A 23,532-nucleotide genomic window follows, 5' to 3' on the forward strand; every position below is an offset into this window, starting at 1 on the left:
AATTTAAATAAAACCCAAGTTCTTATTAATAAATCTTTAAAAAACATTTTAAATATCAAATATACCCATATATTATTTCTAATTTTAATCTTTGGAATTCCTGCAACATTCTTCCTCTTCACAGACTTCTTACCTATAGAAAACTCGAACTTATGTCATTCATTAAGACACTCATACCACAGTACTATAACCGATGCCCTAAAACATATACCATCAAACAAAAAAAAACAAAAAACATTATTCATATCGCAAATCTTGGTACGGTCATGCCATTAATATTCTTAATATCAACAATGTCGATGGCCTATTCTTTATAAACATTTCAAAATAAATCTCATCTGAAAGTAAATCAAGCGATTCTCAATTAATTATTTTTACCAAAACCAATTTAATAATATTAATTACTAATTTATATAATCAAATTAATAGGCTTTATTTGTCATTGACTTAGGGTGAGGATCTAGAGCTCTGGAGTACGGTTAGACCTTCGTAAGGTGAGCGATCATTAACATACATTCAGATCAATATAAAGAATGAGCCGTATATATAAAACATTTTTACGGGTCAATATAAGGAGGTGGTCAATTTGAGGGTTTTCATACTTTGTAACTTTTAAAAGAGGGGGGAAAAAAGGAATTTTTTTATTTAGTTTATTGATTATTTTTTATACCTGACAGGTATATCAGACTTTCTTTTATTGTCGCAGAAATAATGGAATCATATTTTATTTTTATATACTGCCAAAAATTATATGACTTTAGTTCTCACACCTGACGTTGCGTTAGAATGAAAAAAAAAGACATATGACAAGGCTCATGTCTAAAATAAAAATTCGGATATGGCTCGGTCACCAAGGACATATAATACTTGCCTAGACTGACAATTTATTTAATAAAATGCATTTTAAAGCGTCGTTGTACACAAATCAGCTGATTAACGCCATTTTGGTTTCCCTTATAAGATAAGATTAGATTATATTCATAAAATTCTTAACACAAATTGTTTTTACAGGACCAAAATGGCGTGCCACCAGTGATTTGTATTTATTTCCTTACTCGGGCCTAAAAATAAATAAATTTGAAGTTGCAGGGCTCTACTTAGCACCATGGCTACATAACGCAATCAAATTTCATATTTTGGCAATAGACACACGCCTAATACCGAAATCTAATACTTATGGGATTTTTAGTTGTACAAAGTTAATAGGATTCGCGGTTTCTATGCCCATGTCACCGACGATTTTAACCCGCGAAAAAACCCTTTTAGGACCAAGGAAATTTACCATCAGAACTTTTACCCTATTCAAGGGGGAGGGTCAAATTTTAAGGACAAGAAAGGGGGGGGGGTCCCTGATGAGAATATCAACAATCATGTGTCCTACCATTGCCTTGATGAAGTAGAAACCACTGAATAGGATTAATATTTATAATCATCTTTTTAATGAAGCACAAGGTGGATGGTCTGGAAAAATATATATGTATATACTTCTCAATGCTATATTATTTTAATTATGGGTTTGGGTTCGAATTTAAATGAAAAAAAAAATTTTTATTACGAAAATAAATATGAAATTAATTATTTTAGATAATTAACATATAATGTCTAAATAGTGTTTAAAATTCTTAGTGATAAAGAGATCTAAAACGGGTAAGGGGTTAAGAAGTGCATTTCACAATGCAATGGACGCGATTTAACAGCTGATAATAATTTTCTTAATACCAAAATCACTACGTTGAAAATATAAGAATTAATGATGTTAGTTAGATATTGGCAAAAAGCAAATATTGATCTCGTTATCAGCTGTTTAACTCGCGCTTCAACTATGGACCCATTACCTTTATTTACCCGGTGATTCAACTCTTTTACCCTTTGCTTTTTATGCTCCAACATATAAGCCTTAATTCGCTCGAAAAGGTTAGGGTTTTCATTATTTATAGAAGCCGGGTTTTTAACGTCGAGGGTTACTAATTACGGCCGGTTTTTGGGATTGTGAAAATAAGAGGCTTTTGTAGCCCTCATATTCCACATGGAAAAGAGACCAATGGATTACTTTATTTTGTTTTGTACTCGAGATTTGGTCAGAAGAGTGTCCAACTCTTTCTGACATCTTTGCGCCAAATCTCAAGGTTTAGGTAATATTTCTTTTATTGGCATCTTGAAAAAAATATTGGCTTTAAATTTTAATTAATGGAGTAGAGCGGCCACCTACGTTAACCAACTTAACCTTACGTTCACAGTTAGCGCGAATTCGCGGCGAAATATACGAAATACGATTATAGTTTTGGTTCGTTAGTTCAAATTATAATCAAAATTATTAAGCTCAACGCTAAAAAAATGACTACCCCGAATTTTTTTGGAAAATGTCACCACGACAAAATATCTATTTCGAACACACACACAGAAAAAAAAATTCTTTTCTATATTATAAAAATCTTTGTTGTTTAGTTTTATGAAACAACTTTTTTCCTAAAATAAATATTTTTTTTTATAAATAATAAGAATCAAAATTTTATCGCGGCGGTATTTAACCTAAATCGATTATCGAGTAGTTTTTTTTTTAAATTGACAGGAAAACTTTTTATCATACTACCAAAATGCCGCTATTCCTTTATTATTCCTTTCCAGGAATTGATTTTATATAAAAAAAAGAAAGAAGGAATTTGATCTCATATGGTATCGATAAAATGAGAAAGGAGGGAAAAATAAATGTGAATTCCTTCTTCTTTTTTTGTTGATAATTATAAATATACGCGCGGCTTCTTTGAACGTATAAATGATGATATTATTGATGATAACGGAATATTTTATTGGAAATAACTTATCACTATCTTTATAAATCTATTTTTTGTATATATATTTTATTTTTAATATATATAAAACCTTTAATCTTTATTAGATTTTAATTTGATATTGCACAAGTATTTGATATATATATACTTCTTTTTTTTTAAACAATCGCGCCAATCCCATATGTTTTATGGGAATTGGCAAATATTGTGAGATTTTGAGATCTACCCAGTTTTGGGAAGGGTAACTGGGGGGGGGGGGTTTATAGACTTCCCAATGACATATATAATAATAACTGACGATAAATTCATTAAAAGTGCACATCAATGAAAAACAGCTGGGGACGCCATTTTGATTATACTTATATCATTATTAAAAATTTTAGACGAGAGGCCAATTTATCACTATGCCTGACGCAAACTTTATTAAAGAAATTGCCTGATCATCGGGATAATAAGGAAGCAAGTTATCATTTTATAGTAGTTTTTATCACGATAATAATTGACTATATGGGTTTACCAAAATGGCCGGTCCAGCTGATTTGCATTCAACGACGCTTTCAAATGCATTATTATGAATGCATCGTCAGTCTAGGTATTATATGTCATTGAGACTGCCTTCCTATCTCGTCTTAACTTTTTTTTGTTAGTTTGAATAAATCATACTAATCAGAAAAAAGCAGCTAGGGCGCCATTTTTTTGTTATATAAATATATGGTTGGCATAAGAATATGGGCGATCAGGGGTCTGAAAATTGGCCAAATTTATAAGTTTCGGGTCCGGTAGGAAGTTAGCCAAAGCCCGGCCCGGCCAAATTTTTGCGCGGTCCCAACTTTTTATAATCTCGGGAAGTGGTTAAATTAAAAACACAACACCTTATGGAACATCACCTCTATGAAATATTGGAATCATATAAAAAAATTCCCCGGACCTGCCCCAAAATTTTTTATTCAGGCGTTACCGGGGACCGGTGTATTGTGGATCTCTGATGAACAACAATATCCTTACAATACTCATAAAAAAAGGTGTACTTTTCTTATTATTAATCGAAAATTACTGTTTTTTTAACATATTAGCTCGCATACATTAAACACACTTCCGTAGTAAGTACGTTTGTTTAGACCTGGGAAATCTTTGTTAGAGAAAAATTAGCTCGATAATAAGTAGTGTTGTTAAACGGCTGGATTTGAGTCAAAAACGGCTAACTCAACATTATAGCCAGGAAAATATTGCCTAAGCGTCGTGATTTCGCCAAAAGATGTAATCCAACGTGCCATCTATGATCCAAATCTTTAGGCTTGCATAATATTTTTCTGGATAAAATTTTGAGTTCGCCGTTTTTAAAAATCGGCTCAAATTGAGCTGTTTAACAAGAACACTACTTTTAAAAGACCGATTTTTAAAAAAATAGTTTTATTACAATCTTAATTGTGATATATTTTTCCCTTTCATATTCTTTTTCAAAAGACTTGTACAATTATTCTTGGTAAACTTTTTATAAATATTATTTTCCTTTTACCATTTCAAAGGTTAGTCAGATTATCTTCAACTTTATTGTTAACTTTTTATATATAATTCGAAAATCAAATATTTGTTCAATAAAGAAAAGATGCTCGGGCAGGGAGTGGAGGAGAGATGGGGAGTTGTTTAATTTAATAAGATTTATCAGCTTTCGATTTTAATAAATAATTAATTATTATTTTTTTTAATTGAGATTAATTATTTAATTAATTTCTCCCCTTTTCTTTCCCTATCTTCGAACGTTATTTTAGTGTAATAAAATATATAGTGTATATATTTACTTAATTTTATTAAGTTTAGTTTAGGTTTTTTTTTAGTTTTAATAATAATAAATAGTTAATTAAAAAATTTAATTTTATTTTACATATTTTTTTAAAAAAAACTAACCATAAGTGTAAGAAAGTATGATGTAAAATATTTTTTATTCATCCAATCCAATCCATGATTATATAAATTTAAATATTTTTAAAAAAATGTAAATTGATATATGAGAAGAGTGTGAAAAATTTTACTAATCGAAAAGTAAGGGGAGGAGAAATATTATGATATATTTAAATTTTAATAGGATAATTTTTGCGAAAGAGAAAAAAAAAAAAGAAAATAAATTTTAATTTTTAAAAGAAAAGAAAAGTTTTTTTAAATAAAAGAAAAGCTTTTTTTTTAAATAAAAAAAATAAAAATACGTAACGAAAGAAATGGGTGAAGATAGATATATTTCGTATTCAGTTTGCGTAAAACTAATTAGTTAACGATGTGGTCTTTGATAAAAGTGAGTGTGAGGATTTATTGATTTTGACAATATGTATTTCATTTTTTTTCTTCTTTGTGTCGTTAAAAGAAAAATTAACTCCATTCTGTTAACGGCGGCTAACTCAACATTATAGCTAGAAAAATATCGCCTGAGCGTCGAGATTTCGCCAACAGATGTTCAATCCTACGTGCCACCTATGAGCAAAATATTTAGGCTTGCGTAACATTTTTCTGGATAAAATATTGAGTTGGGCGTTTTTTTAAAATCGGTCAAATTGAGCCGTTTAACAACACTAATTCTTAGGTTCCTCTTAAAAATCAATGTTTGTCTTGGTAAGCTGCTCATAGACATCTATTACCAAAATCTCGAGGTTTAGGCAATCCTACTAAGTGCCATATTCCTCGAGGGGGGGGGGGGTACCAATTATTAAAACATGTCTGCCCTCTCTATTTTATTTAAAAAATTAGCTAGTGATGGATGAACCAGTTATTGATAATATTTAATAATTAACAACACTTACGTTTAAAAAAGTTATAACTTTATCCAAGAAAAAATGATATAACCAGTCACATTGACGTGACAACCACTCACATCACAAATCGCGGCTAAAACTGGTGTTATCGATTATCGAGACCTCAACTCTTTTAGAGATAATTAATTTCTAAAAGTGGGCTTCGATTTTTAGGCGATATAACTCTGTAACTCCTAACAAATCGACCCCCGAGAATTATAACATTCTATGTACTTTTAATTTTATAGGCGAGCATTTTTAAAGAAAAATTAAGTTTCTTTCGTTTTTCCTTAGGATAGTTAACCTTGTATAGGATTTTTTTTTTAAAAAATTGAATTCTGTAAAATGGTCATTTTTTTCCAAAAAGTGGAATAAAATTTTTTTTTGTTAATCCTAAATTTACACAAAAATAAATAAACAGAATACACACGGGGTAGGTCATCACACCTCTCTCTTCCTCTTCAGATAAGTTCATTTTTTGGGGGGAAAATATCGATTCCTTGTGGATCAAAATTATCTCGATAATTATTTATTATAATTAATATTATAATGGCAACATATTATTAGATTAATATTATGTTTCTCATTTAATTAAAATGTAATTTACGCTTAATATGTACGCCACCTGTGCCGTGGTGATTTCCGTATTACGCCAAAACAAAATTTAATGCGGAAAAATATAATCTCATTTTTTTTTCAAATTAACTTACCTAAATAAAAAAAAATGTAATAACTATAGATGGAGTTAAAAATTTATTTTATTTATATTAATTCCCTCTAGATAAGTAAATAAAAAATAATTTTTTGGAAGAAGGACCTTTTTTTATTCTTACATTTTTTTTTCTTCCTTTGCTCTACTCATTACTAACATATACAAATAGCTCGGGTGTAGTCCCACCCTATTTTTACTTCATATCTGAGTTACAAGGTTTGTTGGTATCCTTGAGTAAAGGGCCTCATAATTCGCTACACATTTGGGCAGGTCTATGACCAACGTGCCTATTAAAGATTAAAGAATCCCGCTAGATGGGGTAATATTTGGTTATTAGTTTTATTCGCGATTCATTTCGATACTAAAATGCGACATTTTTTTTTATTTTATTGAATGACGTCATCCCTTCCAAATCGTGTTATTTATAATCCCTTTTTATTATTACCTTGCAAAATTTCAAAAATTATAATTTTTGAATAATCAATTAAAGGATTAATTTTGTTGTTTAATTATTTTTTTTTATAAAGAAATGTGGGAGATAAATAATCCTCTTATAGACAATATTTCCACGTTTTATAAAGTTCATTTCGATTATTGAAAATTCCCATAAATCTATCGTCGCTCTAGTAGTGCAGGTGATGGAACCGATTTTTAAAAAACTTTGCGATTTGACCGAGTTTTGTAAATTGGTTTTTCGGGCCGGTTTTTTTATTTTTTTTTGTTAGTGCGGAAGTAGTTGGATTCTAGGATGACCTTAATTATATGTGAAATTAACGTATATCGATCCTATCCGAGAGAACCGAATACCTATTTTTGAAAACGCTGGTCTGGTCCGATCTTTGCGAATTGGTTTTTGTTCTATGGTTTGACCCGGTTTCGGTCATGTGACTTTCGATACTTTGTGAGTGCTAGATTTTACGTATCAGAAAATATTTGAAAAAACTCCGGGAGGGCAAATATATCTCGTAAATCTATGGACCCTCCATTTTTTTAAAAAAGGGATTTTTGGGTTCTATAATGGACTCAAAAATTCTTATGCTTTTTTAAAAATTATTCGTATTCGATTCCAATATTCGAATCGGATAATTGTGATATTCGTAAACTGCTTATCGAATAACGAATAATTCATTGTAGCTATGATCCTACCGTGCCCTATAAAGTTCACAGCCCTAGAAACTTGAAAAAATAAATAAAATGTATAATCATCGCTATAAAATTGGATTACTCTACTTTTATAATACATTCTTTTTTTAAAATACGATCTGCTACCATTCCAATGTCAAGTGAAAGAAAAACGAAATACCTCTATAAAAAATTGCACTCATCAAAATTTTTTATGGGAAGTTGAGTTGAGCCACTGTTTTCCTGTAACGATTCTAATAATCTCTTATAATAAATAATTTTGAAATAATGCGTTCAAGAATATGAGAAGCCTCCATATTTTTTATAAAAACAAATTATATATTTTTTGTCAATGAACCTTATATTTTTTTTTTTTAAATTAAATTCTTTATTACTTGCTTTACAAGTTACAATGTTACATTATACAAATTACATTTTTTTTTATACCATGGGAATTAGATGTGTTTTTTTTATCTTCTTCTCTCTCTCCATGCTATTATTTTTTGTTATAAATAATAACATAAATAACTATCATATTTTATTTAGTGTAATTATTATAATTAATTATACACATTTTTTCTTCCTCTTTTCATTTCTTTTCTCTTCTTATTCTCTCCAAACCAAAGACCCCAGCCTTGCCTTATTCCATTTTCACTCTCGCAAAAAAAAACAAACTATTACAAGCGAAACATGAAAATTAATCTTGCCCTTAATATCTTGTTTTTAACATTCATAAATTTCTTATTTTTTTTTTTTCATTATCAATTTTCATTTTTTTTTATCTCATTAAAAACATCGCTCTAATCTATTCATCTATCTTTTGAATAATATAATAAAAAAAAATATTGAATCCTTGGAATGGAGAAATCTTGGATTGAATTTGGAACGGCACAACTCAAAAAGGAATTATTTTATTATTCCCCCCCCCCTTCTTATAAACTTTACCCCAAATAAAATGACACAAAATTTTAATAATTACTTTAAAAAAATATATTAAAAAAATCTATATTCTATATCGATGTTTACGAATTATTGACGTGATTACAAACAACCATTTGTGATATCGATTTGGGTTAATGCAATTTAAACCTAAAGATTTTTACTTTTGAGAGAGAGTTATAATAAGTAAGTGAATGATAAATCTTTTCTTCCATCCCCTCCTAGTTGTTATTGGCTCTATTTATCCAATTTTAAAATTAAGATTTTTAGCCAAAGTTACGTAATTCTCAAGATTTCATTGGTAGCTGCCATCTTTGAGCGAAATCTTCAGGTTCGCGTAAATTTATTTTTATAGCTAAAATATTGGGTTGACGTTTTTTTTAAAAAAAAATTGATCTCTCTTTTTAGTATTTTTTTTGTCATCTGCCGAGTTTCGCGATCGCTAAATTTTTTTAGAGACATAAACCCACCCGCTTTCATAGTTAGCGTAAATTCGCGGGCGAAATATACAACATTTTTAACATTCATTTTTTATATACTTCGCCAAGAATTCGCGCTAATTATGAATGCAGGGTAACGCGGGAGAAGGTTTAGCCTCGATTTGGGCCGATTTTTAAAAGCGTCTAACTCAATATTTTATCCACGAAAAATATTACGCGGCACAAAGGTTTGGACAAATCGTGCCGTTTTGCAAAACACTAGGAAGATGAATCGAAAACTTCCTTATATTTACATTTTTTTTAAAAAAAAAATACCAATTATCAAAAATATTTTCTTTAATTATCATTTTTTGGGTTAATTATCGATTTCAATTTTCCTTTTTGTATTACTTTTCTTAATTCCTTTCTCATACATTTTTCCCTTCAAATAAATTATTTTTTTGCGAAATAGGGAAAATCTCATTTAAATACTAAAAAAAAATAGAGAGAGTGAAGAATAAGAAAAGTAGGCGACCGAACCTCCTTATTTTTTATACTTCATAATTTATATTTCACTTGTTTTTTGTTTTGATTTGCTTTGATTTATAAAATTAGATTTTTTTTCTTCTTTTCTTTTCGAATAAAGAAGAAGGATTTGGAGGAATTTCGAATTTTATCCCCTCACTCTTACTCGAGATTGTTTTTATTCGTTATTAATATATTTTCACGGATTTAAAAGTATCCCAGGTAATACCGATAATGAAAAAGTGGAACGGGGTGTGGGAAAGGACTTTAAAGAAGAGAATTCTTATTGGATTTGACAAAATTTTTTTTTGAGAATTGCTTTCAAAACAAGTTTTTTTCGAATTTTATATCAAAATTCAAAGTCCGTTTGCCCCTACTGTCCGCAAAAAAGCGTTACCTGGGGAATGAGTTTGACTGGACGTTGCATAGGATAGGTAAAGAATGAGGGCTACGCGGGCGTCGTTTTATTAGCCATAACTGGAGGAAGTCCTCCTATTTCTAAAATTTCTTTTAAAAAAATGGTATAATGGACGTATTTTATTTTCTAATGAAGGTCACTTAGGAAATGCGAGGAATTGACCATAAAATTCTCAGGATGACTATCTCCTCTTTTATGCTTATCAACTTTATTGGCTTTCAGGAAAAATAAAATAAATATTATAAATTATACGTTTAAAATATCTAACACTTTATATTTTTATAATAATTTATCCTTCAATAAAAATATAAAGCTTAAAAAGGGTTGGAAGATTTAAAACATTTAATTAAATATATTTTGACTTCTTCTTATAATAAGATTTGCTCTCGTAAATTTTAAGGTATTTTATATGTATGTATATATTTTTCTAAATCATTAAATATTTCGCGACAATTTACTTTATCTTAACCTAATTTTTATGTGATATTATATATGGATTGTTTAAATTATAAATCGGGCGCCATTTTATATACAATGCTTATATAAATGAAACTTTTATTATTGTACAAAAATTCAACCTATATTTTTATTATCATTATATCAAGACATACGATATCCGCTTCGTCAGCTGTCTGGGATTCGTTTCAACACATAGCGGACGCGACTACTAATACTCAGGGTATTTCCATTTATAATAATATAATAGCAAGAACTTTATGAAAAAAAAATTGAATTAATGAATGGGGAAGAATAAAAATAGTAACAGAATATCGGTTTAGATTACAAAGAATAATCGTGATTATAAAAAAATAATAATTAATGAAAAGAGGGAAAATAAAATAGGATAGATAGAATATGGGATATATTATTTAAAGGATGAGTGGGAATAAAATAAGAAACAGGTCGACTCAATAGAGAATACAAATTTAAGGTATTGCTTAAGTTTTTAAGTGAATAAAATTTTTTGCCTCATTTGGGTAAGAAGCAATCTCCCCTCTTATCAGTACAATCTAGAGGGGGTCGGGATATAGAATCAATGGCCAGGATATGATCATCTGAATTTAAAACATTTAACCATTTTAAAATTAAAATAGTTCTCAATTATACAGATCTTTTAGATATGTTAGGCTAAGTCCATATAAGAGCATTCTAAACTTTGAGAAACTGAGCTTTTGGTAGTTATAAATTATACAGGAAATTTTAAATATCATTATGCATCTATTACTATCCAATATGGAAATTATTCGGAATTAATACAAACTTGTTAAAGCAGACGATAAAATTTTTTTTTTTAATATCCAAATTTTTTTTGAAACGATATTTTACAACTTTGGATTTTTGACCTTCTATCTTTTATCATTATGCCTTCTAAACTCTCTAATATGGTCTTAGTCTTACCCCTCATTCATAGTTAGCCCTAATTATTACAAAATATGCTGCATTTTTTTATTCACCTCCGCTAATTCGTGCTAGTGAATGCAGGATTATACGGAATTCCTATCGTCACATCAATGACATATAATAATACCTAGACTGACGATGCTTATATATTAATGAAAACAGCTAGGGACGCCATTTTGGTTACCCATAACATTATTATAAATTTTAAACGAGAGGTCAATTTATTCCTATGCCTGACGCAAACTTTATTGAAGAATTGCCTAACATCGAGATAATAAGGAAGGAAGTTACCATATAGTAGTTTTTAACATGAGAATAAACTATATGGGTTACCAAAATGGCGGGTCCAGCTGATTTTCATTCAACGACGCTTTCAAATGAATTTATGAATGTATCGTCAGTCTATACATTAGTATACGTCATTGCGTCTCATTCATATACTTTTTTAAAATGACATATTTTTATTATATCATGACTAGGATCGACGTACGATGTAGGCGCTTCCTTGACTAGAATTTGTTTGAAGCACAGGTGCCTGGACGAAAAGCTCAAACTTTTTTCGGAGTAAACAACAACAATCGAATATTTAATTTTTTTAAAAAAAATAAGATTATATTATGTTGACCTTACAATTTATTCTTAATTGATCACAATATGAAAAAGGAAATGGTTGATATTGATAACCTTTATCTCTATCCATCTATCCATGATAAACATAGTGCTAGGTATTTAGAGACCAACGGGCGCTGACCGATTTAAGACCCATGGGTACCGGATTTTTAAATATTGTCTAGGTCTAATCTGTAGAATAGAATGAGAATTGGTAAGGGGAATAAAGTTGTTTTTTTTACTAGTGAACGAGATTCTGCCGGACCGGTTTAAACTGCTCCATAATACAAAATAAATTTCTAACAGGTGATCAAGCTCGACCCAGGCCCGTAAATTTTTCAAGACCCGCCCAAGCCCATGTTCAATATTTAAGTTAGCAACTGTTGTAAATAAGTTACATTTAAATAAAAAAGGGCCTATTGGTCGGGGGCTAAACCTGCCCGTGATTGTCTGATTCGGATCGAGTTTAGAAACCAAATGGAATCTAGTTAATTTTGTCGGCCAAATCGGTCTAATCCAACTAATTTTGTATGGAAATTTTTTTCAGGTTGTAAAGCTCTGAAGCCGCTTCTGGTTGACCGTCGCTAACTTTTACATATCCCGGTTGAGACCTTTAAAAAACGGGTGTTTAACCGACAAAATGTCTATTCTTTTGTTATTTCTTATTAAACTCTTTTTTTTTCAATTCGATTTCGGGTTGATCTATTGGTGGTGATCCGTCTCGGATCATTCACGAATGCTTGGATTGACATTTAATTTATTTTTTTTAATTTAAAAAAAACATCCTTTAAAGTGTCATTAATCAATCGCTCATATCCGATTATCACGAAACGTTGGAGGAATGGAGAAAAGCTAACAATCATTTAGAGAAGGAACACGAAAAAGGTCTTTATAAATTTAAATATACATACATGCTTAAACATTCTGGTATCACGTGATTTTCAATAGAAAATGGCGGCTCACATATTAATTTAGCCCTATGTGTATCGACTGACCTCAGCCCCACACAGATCCTTTACTCTTGTGCATGTTTTTTTAGAAGCATTCAGACATGTCCCTCAATAAAATATTTCTAGCTATGAAGGGCACATGTCACATATTTTTCTTTAAAATTCCTCTGTGGTATAGAAAGTTTATATAATGCATGAAATCGTAATCCATCAAGACTCAGAAACCTTGAAATCGCTAGACATTGACAAAAAGCGAACGTTTTAATATCAAAGGAACTCTATTTCCATTAAATGGAGGAAAGGTTCATATGGTTTAAATATCCGAACCAATGATATTCACACACACACACTAACCATCGACGATTCGCTTATTAAAAGAATACAAACATAAGAGTCTTTTAGAAGCCATTTTATAGTCTGCTGATAGACTAAATGTAATATTTTATAACCAAATATTGTAAATCGCCATTATCGGGGTCGGGTCTGAAAATATAAAACCAGGGCTGTATCGAAAAATTAAATCCGGGCAGGACCGTGCATATGGTACCTCTGCAGGCCTCTACTATATATCATTGATTCCGAACACGATACTAAGTATTTTCATGGAATATTTTCCTGGTGGATATGATCGGTGTCAGAATCTTAACCGGATGAGAATAGTTTTTTAAAAAAAAAAAAAAAGATTTAATATATTTTTAAGTCGAATGTCGTTAAAATTTTAAATGACGGGAAAAGAGGAGATACCTTTATATAACCGAAAGAGTATACCCGAAAATCAACGCTCGAAAAAAATGAGGAGAAACAACCGTTATAACTGGACACTGGAAAACCCGAAAAGCAACCGCTAAAAATCGGGAGAACTTTGTTAGCGCACGATTTGCTTATAATTACAACGTACTTATTAAACATTTTCGTTATTTTTATTCTCCCCCCACCTCCCAAATCATAGATTTTAAAAAGTACAAATGCGAAATCAAAAAGTTAAAGGCCGACATCAATAAATTGTCCAAAAAAATCCAAAAAGGTTTTTTTTTTATTATTAAAAAAATTCTTTTTTTATTCTATTACTGAATGCTTACTTTTATTTTTTTGACAAAGAATATATGTTTTCTTTGCTCTCTTTTAAATAAATCTTTTTTTAAAAAAATAAATGTTAAATTAAGAAAAGATAGTTGTTTAATATTTATCCCTGCATTCACCATTAGCGCGATTCGCACTAACTGTGTATGCAGGGTAACGCGGAGGACGGGAATAAATTCGCATATTTACGTAATTTTTCTTTCAATTTAAACAAAAAAATAAATTAAGAAGCCAGTAAACTCTAGGGGGGGGGGCAAGGTGGTTCAAGACGAGTTTTGTTTAATTATCTATTTTTTTCTATCAACCCCACAAAACAAAAGGGATAGAATTATTTTATCAATTTTAAAATATCCACGCGGGAAAAAACAAACAAAAAATAATTTAAAGATTTTGACCCGGGCTCCGACAATTCTCCGAAATCTTACCTCGAATGCAACGAAAAGATGGCTACCTCGACCGATTACCTGGCTCGCACTCTCAATATTCTGAGAGAAAACGAGAATAAGTATCTTAAGCTCGCCCTGTCCCAACAAAAAAACAGGATACAATGGTTCGTGGAAAAGGCCCTGAAACCTATCCTGGTTTTTTTTATTTTATTTATTTTCTTCTTGATATATTCATTACATATATTTGCATCCGAGAATATCCCTGTAGGGTGCGCTTATAAAAGTAGTATTATCAGAAATATTTAGGTTTTTTTTCGAACTCCCAACGATCAATTTTACAGGAAAACTATTAATTTATTTTTAAAAAAACGCCATGGCACCTGGTTTACCCACTTATAAGAGTTCGTTAAGGAATACATTTTTCGCGTTACGTTTAAAAACACTCAAGCAAGCGTTAAAAGATAGAAAACTAACTAGTATATTTAGTACGTAATTATTAATTTTTAAGCCGTGCATATACTTAATGAGATTTTATATTTTTATATCCAATTAATATTATTTTATTTTTTTAGTACACATAAATAAATTTAATGACCAGAAGTTTGAAAAAAAAGGCTTGTAAAAATAAATTTTTTTTTTTATTTATTCATAAAAAATTACAAAAATATTTGCTTTATAAAAAGTTTTTTTTTTACAATAAATATTTGGAATTTTCGGGGAAAATAATGTGATCAATAAACCTGTTTTTGAGTATTCTCAAAAAAAATCTTCATTTTAAATATAGTGTTGTGATGATTTAATGAAACATATTGACGATTCATTTAAACACATGCATATATAATTATAATCTTTACAAATGTACAACAAAAAAGAAATAATATAATTATATATGCATGTGTTTAAATTAAATCGTCAATATGTTTCATTAAATCATCACAACACTGTAACATATTAACTTACACCATCACGACGTAAGATAAATGCAAAAAAAAACATTTTCGAATGCTTGTACAAGAAAAAAAAGGATATATAATGCCTTTTTAACGCGACGTGAAAGAAGTAAGTGCGCGGAAGGTCTCTGACAGCCGTATTATGGTATTAACAAAATGATGATTTATTATTTATTTGACCCAATAAGAGATTCGGTTTTGAGTTTAAATAACTTTAACACCCTACGAATGATGAGTTATTTGTAGGGTTGACAACGATACCAATATATTATTGGTTTTCAATGCCTACACAATTCGAACCAATCAGTTGTGCCAATACGAAAATAAATCGATTCGATTCCAATAAGGTAAGTATATATTGGTTTTAAAGGCAATCTCTTTCATGATACCTAATATTATTCTAAAAATTAATTAATTACAAATTTTTTTTTTAGATTTAAAGATTAATTAATTTAAGCGATCACTTATCTAATCTACATTTATTATACTAGTTTAGCATCTGTGATTGCAATATTTTTTTAGCATTCATTCATTATCAATTATTTATTTGTATCGTGATTGCCAAAAAATATAGGGAATCAAAACTTAGATAATGCCGACTGGAAATTTTTCTAGTGTACACGGACAAATCATCCAACTTACACCCTTTTTTTGAAAATGAGAATGATTATTTTTAAAACGCGATCAAGAGTTTTTATAATAAGAATAATAAAAAATTATGATTTTTCTTCTGCGCTAAATTTGTAGGCATTTTAATTATGTTCAATGCCAATATAAATCAAAAAAAAAATACGATAAAATATAAGAAAAATATTGTGTAAAACCAATACATTAGTTTTGAGATCAATATAAAAAAGTATTTTATTCTATTATATTGGTATTGTAAGATAGCCTTAAGTATTTGTAGTTAACATTATAAATTTCTTTGTATTTTTCGGAAAATGAAATAAATTTTAAATCAAATACCGTTTACAAATCATGATAAAACCCTAACCTAAAAACTTTTTTTAAATTATAAATAGCGCGCCATATTAATGTTTTTTTTTAAATGTTAACCAATCGTAGGACAGCGAATGCGATCTCAGCGACGAATTGCTCAAAATAAAGGAATCGACGCTGGATTTGGTCAACCGATGCGGCAAAGATCAAACCGTATGCCGCGCCTGTCCTCCCAACCCCGTCAATACTTTTTGTTCGGACGAACGCGAACTTAGAAATAGAGTTTAAATTTTTTTTTTATAACGACCCACCCCCCCCCTCCCCCGCCTTTTTTATGTTGAAATTATTAATATATAAAAATGATTATTTGGACATTAATGACTTCTATAATTCTACGATGATATATTAATTGTCTACCGAAATCAATGACAGGTGGCACTTATCTAGATTCAAAATTCATTCGTTGAAATGCATTTAGCATCCTTAAAAAATCAGCTGTGGCACGCCATTTTGGTTTCCCTTATTACAATTTTTGTAATATTTAAGGTCTTCGTAGAATTTTTAAGGTAAATTATTTTATGCGGATAACCAAAATGGCGAATAACCAGCTGATTTGTAATTTATATACAAGATGGAACTAGAGCTGGGAAAAAGACAAAAATTCTAGAATGACGAATCGAATTATAATCGGCTACTGCACTTCAACAACCCTTTTGTCTAACATTTTTTTGTAAGTGCTTTCGGGAGCAACAGGACAGACATAACACCTAATTATAACGTTCTGGTTTCAGTTCGGAAAATTTTCTAAAAAAAGGGATTTCCGTTTCCTAATTTTGAAAAGCGGATTCTATTTCCGCTTTTTAGATTTGGCGCAGCCCTTCCCAAGGTTCCAGTTCCAAATTCTGTTAAAGTATTCAAAAAAAATGTAAAACTTTTGTTAGAACCTGTTTCCTAAAATTTTCAAATGTATTTAGTTCTACTCTGATTATAATAGAATCACCAAAATACCAATATTAGAAAAAATGTCCGACACATGGGTTTGTTGGTCAGCCGATGATGTGTATTGTATTCTTTGACGGTATTATTAATTTTTCAGCTAATGGAGGGATTAAAAATATTCCCTGTGGCCTAGGTTTAGAATATGACCACCCTCTCATCGACGGGGTGTAAAAGTCATCTAAAGGGGTTGATTTTAGAAAGAGCATCATATTATAACTGCTTCAAAATCCTAACGATTACAACATTTGTAAATAAGATTTGCCTTTAAAACCTCAGTATTAGCACTTGTTTTTAAAAAAAGATCTACGATCTTCTTTGATTCCTAAAATCCTTGGGAACTTAAAGGACTTATTTGTAAAAATAAATAACTTACGTGAATGGAATAAAAATTTGAAAGGTAGTGATATTTGATCGGATTTAGATTTTGGTTGGAGGAAAAACGAAAAGCATAAAATCCCAAATGAGATTTTTTTTCCATCTAAACCTAGGGTATATTAGTAAAACCTCCAGGACTTTTACCATTGGGCAAAGATTATGCGTCCATTACATAAATCAAATAATGTTGTTAAACGCGATTTAAGCCGATTTTTAAAAACGCTAACTCAATATTTTAGCCAGAAAAATATTGTCTAAAAAATATTATGGAAGCCTTACTATTTTTCTCATAGGTGGTCCAAAGGTTCGAACATCTATTAACGAAATCTCAATAAAATATTGAGTTCGTTTAACAACACTAAAATCAAATAATACAATTTTTGTTTAAAAATTAAACCTCAAAGACCCATCAAACAGACCCGAATGCCAAAATCAAATACCTGACTTACCACCCTTCCTCTTCCTCGTTCATTAACGATTACGGCAAGAGGTCTACCGTTTGCGTCGACATGACGATACCTAATAACAGTCGCCATCCCCCGATCGATAAAATCAATATGAACGGACACTCCCGCGAGGTCGGCGGCCACAATAGCGTGAGCAGTTACAAGAGCCTGATCTCGGAGAAATCGTCCTGTGAGAATAAGCCCCCTCCTTGCGTCAATATGGGCGGAGGCGACACCTCGTCCTATTCCTTGTCCCTGAAAAGTTTCAATTCTTCCTTAAAATCCATGTCTCTCTCCCAGTCCTCCGCGTGCAATAATACTCCCAATTTTAACAACCTCATTCATGATAACGTTTCTCAGAGTCATCGTCGAAATTACGCATACCGGGACACGGATACGATGGAAAAAAATGGCGACCAAAATATCGTGAACCATGGCGCGATGAACTGTCGGGATTCTCGAGAAAACCATGACCTTCCGCCCACTCAAAATAATCATCACATGGTTCAATATCAACCCAAAGACGTTGGATTTGATCAAAAAACAATTTTTAAAGAGGAAAATATGCTGTCTATAGGGCCTGATGCCTGTAATAACACGATAAATGGACCCTTTATTGAATGCCGACTTTCCTCGATATCCTCCAGGGATTCCGGATTCACGTCCCACGATCAAACCCATAATACCAACCAAAACGTCAATCCAAACAATTCGAATAAGGACCATCGTTCCGGCTCCTTGAATAATCATGATATCTCTATCGAAACAAACCTCGATTCCGGGAAGGTAAGCTTTAAACCTGTTCTGTCACCTTCTAAAATCGCGAATATAAATAACGGCGAAGTTCTACGCTGCGATAATGGTTGTCGAGAAAATGACCTTGGTGACGATGATATGACTAGAGGAAGCACGGATATGATCTATAAGAATGACGATTTCCCGCCTCCCCCACCCTTTGATCTTACCACTCCCACTTCTTTGTTGGTAAGCGGATTGTTGAATTCTCACGATAACATGAATCATCTCGCAAATAAACTCGGCAATAACGCGAACGGTTGTGCCTTCCACGGTCACTACCAGGATTTAATTGCGGAAGGTATCGATGCTAACATCGGGCGACATTACAGATTCGATGCGGATAACTTCAACCCCATCGGCTACATGATGGTGACAAATGGTCACGTTGTAGATACTACGAATCTCGTCGATGGCCTAAGTCATCCGAGAGCCGTATACCAAGACAAAGGAATGTTTCTAAAATCACCACCATCAGATGCGCACATTAATAACAGGTTTTATTTAAGATACATTTTTTTAAAATTATTATTCTAAGCATTTTTATAAAAGTAAATTAATTGCCCGCTATTCTTTGAAATTTTTTTTAAATACCAGTATCGCTCCCTGTTTCGCTAGTACTAGTTAACATTCGTATCACCTCAACGCCGCGGAAATTTTTCCGCGATATGTAGATTACCATGAAAACAATATCGCGGATGCATTACAGCGAATACATTAAAGAGAATATATTAGAGCAGAAACATTGTCGCTAATGCTACAATGATTTATTTTTATTTTGACAAAATGGTTTATATAATTATTATAATAAAGTATTAAAAATTCCTTTGCTACTTTGTTCATTTTTCCTACCTCCTTCCTTATAAATAGTGAAATTTTTCAATTAATTAAAATTTTTTTTTGAATATTTGGAAACTATAATATTGTTACCTTTTGGGTGTTCCCGGGTAGTGTTGCTAAACGGCTCGAATTGAGCCGATTTTTAAAAACGGCTAACTCCATATTTTAGCCAGAAAAATATTGCCTATGTTTTGTCGCTAATCGATATCCAAACCTTTGTGCCATCTATGAGCAAAATATTCAGGCTCGCATAATGTTTTACTAAATAATATATGAGTTAGCCGTTTTTAAATATCGGCTCAAATCGAGCCGTTTAACAACACTAGTTCCGGGTTCATAAATTTTTTTTCATCGGATTCCAATTTCTCTAGAGAAAGTTCTCTACTACTACTATATATTCTCTCATTTAGAAAGTTCATACCTTCTTTTCAAAAAAAAACTAGAGAACTCAGTCCTAATTGACGTTATTATGTTTATTTTTGGTTTATTTATATTTATACTTGGATTTACTTATAATGCATTGCGCGAGAATGACTTTTCGCGGTAAATGCATTTCGCGCCAAAAATTTTTTGCGATATAGTTATTTTAGTGTTGTTAATTGGTTGGTTATGTGAACCCCAGACCCGGGGTTTGGTTCTAAAAATCGACTAAACCATCTCCGAGCATAGACCCGGGTTTCAGACCCAACAGTCGTAATCCTATCTACGTACATTAGAAATAAAGGGCTCTGATTTTTCTTAAATTTAAAATTAGAGGAGTCAAGGTGTACCGTTACACATTGTTAGGTAACAGCTAGAAATGTGAGTCCGATCAGATCAATTCGATTCCTATATCAGGATATCGGCTGATTCGACTATATATTGGCAGTGTATCTATCAGCTGATTCAATTTTTTATACTAACATTATGATAAAAAAATGTCTATAAGGAAGAAGAATAGAATATTATGAACCAAAAGATAATACCAATAAAATAAATATGAATTTTTTTAAGGCAAATGAGTTATTCGAATTTCGAAAAGAATAGATAATTTTTATCCGCCATTTTGTATCGGCGTTGTATCCGATATTCTTAAAAAATACGAATGATCCAACCGGTGGGATCTTATATTAGAAGATGACACAATAGCTTGAATTTTTAGCCGATTCCAAAAGCGCTGAAACTTATTTTTATTAACTTATGCCTCAACCTCTATTCTTGAAAAGATAACTCAACATCTGAGAAGCGGGAATTAACTCTACACTTCATCTGATTATCTGCCCTTGTAAATTTAGCCGAATTTGCCGATTATCACTTGTTAGACCTTGCGACCATTGACATCTTTTTTAAATTCTGACCTCCACACCAGGTGGTTAGTGATCAATGGGATGTAAGGAATAATGATTTCAATTTTTTTTTAAAAAAACATTTTTAATCGAACATCAGATTTAGCTGGTGCGAAAACGGAAATGTTCATAACCACGAATCACGTCTAAATAGCACCATCATGAACTACCACGATAATAGCAATAATCGCCAACGTACTGTCGATCCCAATTCTAGTCCCCTACCTGCGGCGAATTTCGATCGCGACGTTAGCGAATGCAAGCGCTCCCAGAATACAAAGGAAATGGTTGGCAAACAGGTTACCAAGGTCCAAAGGAGGAATAGCACCAATTTAGGTCTCTACAAACTCGCTTCCGCCTCAACCAATCAAAGACGGTTTACCGCTACTAATAACGAGGAACAGCTGTCATCTGCCCAACACTCCATGATCAATCCTTCTAATATACCTAATTTTAATAGGGTGCCTCAAAATCAAAGTTTTTGTCTTCAATTAATTTTTTCTTGGCTTATTTTATTCGTTTAAATTAAAAAAAAATTTGCATTAATAATTGATTGTTAAAAATTATAATTGAGAGTGGGAGAAAGAGATTTTTATATGAGGATATCTAATAGTTGAACCCATTCATGTCAAAATTTTTTAATCGAAATTTGACCTCGTTAATATTAAGCGCGAATCTCTCAAGTGGCGCGACACGCATTGCTGGGTATTTTTCAAAAAAAAACGAGCAAATAGGCGATTTATAATGATCGCGCTACGCGACGAAATGAACGCATTCGTTAATTGGATTATAAACCTTACCTATTATTCTCTTTTTTTTTGATAAATTACCCAACGATGCGTGTCGCGTCGCTTACGCGATTCGCGCTTACTTTTAAAAAAACCGAGATTTCACATTGATTTTGCTAAGCTCGGACCCATGGTTCCAAATTCATAAACTCTTTTGGATTTGGTAAAGGATCCCCTAGTAATTTTTCTAACCACTCTATATTTTCTTTTATTTAGTCCTAGTGGATCATTTGTCCAACGAAATCATCGATGCCCGATATCAGAATACTGATAATTTCAGATACCTCATGTCCAATGTATCGCCCGTCAAGTGAGTTTATATATAATATTTATCTTCTCACTATTATTAGTGCGATCGAAGGAGGGGGGGGGTAGCACCATTTGCTTCCATTATCTTTCAGAGGGTCGAAAAAATATTTTTATCCTAAAATTAAGTTGAGTTTAACATTTTGCATTGTTAAATTGTAATTAGGAAACTATAATTATAAATTCCGATAAAGAATGATGAATGTCATTATAGGGTTGACCAAAAAATCGCGATTTTTTTAAAATAAATAAAAAATTTTCACGATTTTTTTTTTGATTTAAATCAAATGTATAATTAAATAAATTTTACTATATACCCTATAGGAAAATAACTTTTTTTTTCGTAAAATAATTTAAGTAACATGCATTCTTTTTATTTTACTAAACATCTTCTTTTTTTTTCCTCCATGTGAAATTTACGCGTAAAAAAGTCGTTATAAAATTATATTTTGATGCTTATAAATGTTTAATTATAAACTAATTAATATTCGTACGTTACACAGTATCCGAATCAAAGTACCAACAAAAAATTGTTATATTATTTTGAAGCATCATAGTGCGCACAAAGGCAGCGTTTCAACGCAGCCTTCCAAAACGCGAATACAAAAAACGTAAACACAGCTATGTTTAAATAGAAATTTAAACGTTAATTTTTATTTTTTTAATTACGAAACGTCTAAATTTATAACAAAAAAATGATGTCCAATTTAAACGAACCCATTTGAAATGCATTATGTGCATTTTGAAGCGCTGCGTTGAAACGTTCAATTTGTGCGCACTATGACCTGTTACGACGACACGTTCATATAAAATATAGTTAAATGTGGTATAATTAAAATATTCGAAAATAATAATAATATTTATTTCAAATCAATTTTGCTTTAATCGTGTCGACTAGTTTCTTTCATACGATTTTTTTTTTAAATGCGTGAGATTATTTAAATACAGTAAAACCTCTAAGCGAGGTAACCATACCATCCAAGTAACCGATTTGAGAGGGGGGAGATAAGGTTGTTTGCAGGCAGACCTTAAGTTCCACTTTCGCATTTACTCTTAACTGTCTTTTTTTTATCTCAAATAATTATAAATTTCAATGTTGCATATCATATTTAACCTACCCCCCCCCTTCCCCTCATCTCGTTTTGAAGAAATAGTTATCAACCGCATCGCAACATTATCTACCCGCGCGATAAATTCGATAACCACAGCGGAAGCCTCCGTTTAAGTTACGCGTCTCAGAATCCGAACTTGAACTCGTCGCAAACTAAACCGCATATCCAACATTACCTAACTAACGGCGATAATATTGATATCAACAAAAATATAATTTCCTGCCAGGATAGCTCGACCCACGTTGTTAATGGTAAAATATTCGGTAACCGACTGCAAAATTCGATGACTTATAGACCAACCCCCCTCGTTAATTGCAATAAATTTGCCGATATCCGTAAATTCATTTTTATTATTATTTTTGAAATGAAAATTGTATAAGAAATGGTTTCTCCTTTTTTTTGGATTAAGATTATAACAAAGTAAACTGTTTTAAAGTAATGTTCAGCGGGAACAAAGGGTGGGAATGTCAATTCGTTAAAGTTACATTAGTTAGTTACGTTTTTACTTTAAAATTAGTTACAAATTA

At 31.3% G+C, this 23,532-nt stretch overlaps 1 protein-coding gene across 1 annotated transcript in view; it reads left to right on the forward strand.

Moving 5' to 3' along the window:
* LOC135923303 (putative uncharacterized protein DDB_G0282133) overlaps nucleotides 1-23,532 on the forward strand; it is a 38,588-nt gene that overhangs the window by 13,382 nt on the left and 1,674 nt on the right. Inside the window, exons 3-12 of the mRNA XM_065457975.1 lie at nucleotides 10,310-10,383; nucleotides 11,585-11,669; nucleotides 12,508-12,599; nucleotides 13,614-13,688; nucleotides 14,132-14,325; nucleotides 16,146-16,301; nucleotides 17,798-19,131; nucleotides 20,900-21,276; nucleotides 21,804-21,897; nucleotides 23,042-23,340. Of these exons, the coding sequence (XP_065314047.1) occupies nucleotides 10,310-10,383; nucleotides 11,585-11,669; nucleotides 12,508-12,599; nucleotides 13,614-13,688; nucleotides 14,132-14,325; nucleotides 16,146-16,301; nucleotides 17,798-19,131; nucleotides 20,900-21,276; nucleotides 21,804-21,897; nucleotides 23,042-23,340 (2,780 nt within the window). The remainder of the gene's footprint in view (nucleotides 1-10,309; nucleotides 10,384-11,584; nucleotides 11,670-12,507; nucleotides 12,600-13,613; nucleotides 13,689-14,131; nucleotides 14,326-16,145; nucleotides 16,302-17,797; nucleotides 19,132-20,899; nucleotides 21,277-21,803; nucleotides 21,898-23,041; nucleotides 23,341-23,532) is intronic.

The sequence above is a fragment of the Gordionus sp. m RMFG-2023 genome, chromosome 2 (genome assembly GCF_954871325.1).
Source record: "Gordionus sp. m RMFG-2023 chromosome 2, tfGorSpeb1-WG-v2, whole genome shotgun sequence".
Lineage (NCBI taxonomy): Eukaryota > Metazoa > Nematomorpha > Gordioida > Chordodea > Parachordodidae > Gordionus > Gordionus sp. m RMFG-2023.